This window comes from Eimeria maxima, genomic scaffold, assembly GCF_000499605.1.
Source record: "Eimeria maxima Weybridge genomic scaffold, Emw_scaff2012, whole genome shotgun sequence".
Taxonomy (NCBI): domain Eukaryota; phylum Apicomplexa; class Conoidasida; order Eucoccidiorida; family Eimeriidae; genus Eimeria; species Eimeria maxima.
In genome coordinates this window covers 4,149-4,783 of record NW_013564899.1, presented here as the reverse complement: position 1 = coordinate 4,783, position 635 = coordinate 4,149, and the positions used below count along the sequence as shown (strand labels likewise).

The window sequence follows — 635 nt, the reverse complement described above, 5'->3', positions numbered from 1 at the left end:
TATATATATATATATATATATATATACATATATATACATATATATACGTAAAAATATGTATATATACATATATTTTTATCTATATACATATATGTATATTTATCTCTTATTTTACTCTCTTATTATTTATTTATTTATTTATTTATTTATTTAATTTATTTATTTATTTATTATTTATTATTTATATAGAGAAGAGGAGGGATGAGGGTCAATTTGGTTGTTATTGTTATATTTAAGGGTTTAGGGTTTAGGGTTTAGGGTTTAGGGTTTAGGGTTTACTCGCTCATAGCTTTAACAAGTGTAGTTTTGCCACTTCCTGCCATCCCTACAATAATAATAACAAGAGGACCTTCTTTTCTTGTTGCTGCTGCTCTTTCTTCTCCTAATGGATCCTCTTCTTCTTCTCCTCCTCCTGCTGCTTGTGCTGCTGCTTGTGCTGCTGCTGCTGCTGCTGCTGCTGCTTGTGCTGCTGCTGCTGCTGCTGTATTTGCTCGTGGTGGTGGTGGTGGTGGTGCTGTGTTGTACTCTTCGTTGGGTTGCTGCTGCTGACGCAGGGGTGTAGATCCATTGCTGCTGCTGCTGTTGCTGTTGCTGCTGCTGCTGCTGCTGCTGGAGACATGTCCTGCTGTTGGCAT

General features: G+C 37.2%; 1 protein-coding gene across 1 annotated transcript; it reads right to left on the bottom strand.

The window, feature by feature from the left end:
- Positions 1 to 275: 275 nt before the first annotated feature.
- On the bottom strand, positions 276 to 635 carry EMWEY_00056880 (XPA-binding protein, putative; the record flags this gene model as incomplete). Its single annotated transcript, XM_013480517.1, has 1 exon — positions 276 to 635. The coding sequence occupies one exon, from the start codon at positions 633 to 635 to the stop codon at positions 276 to 278; it is 360 nt and encodes a 119-aa protein (XP_013335971.1).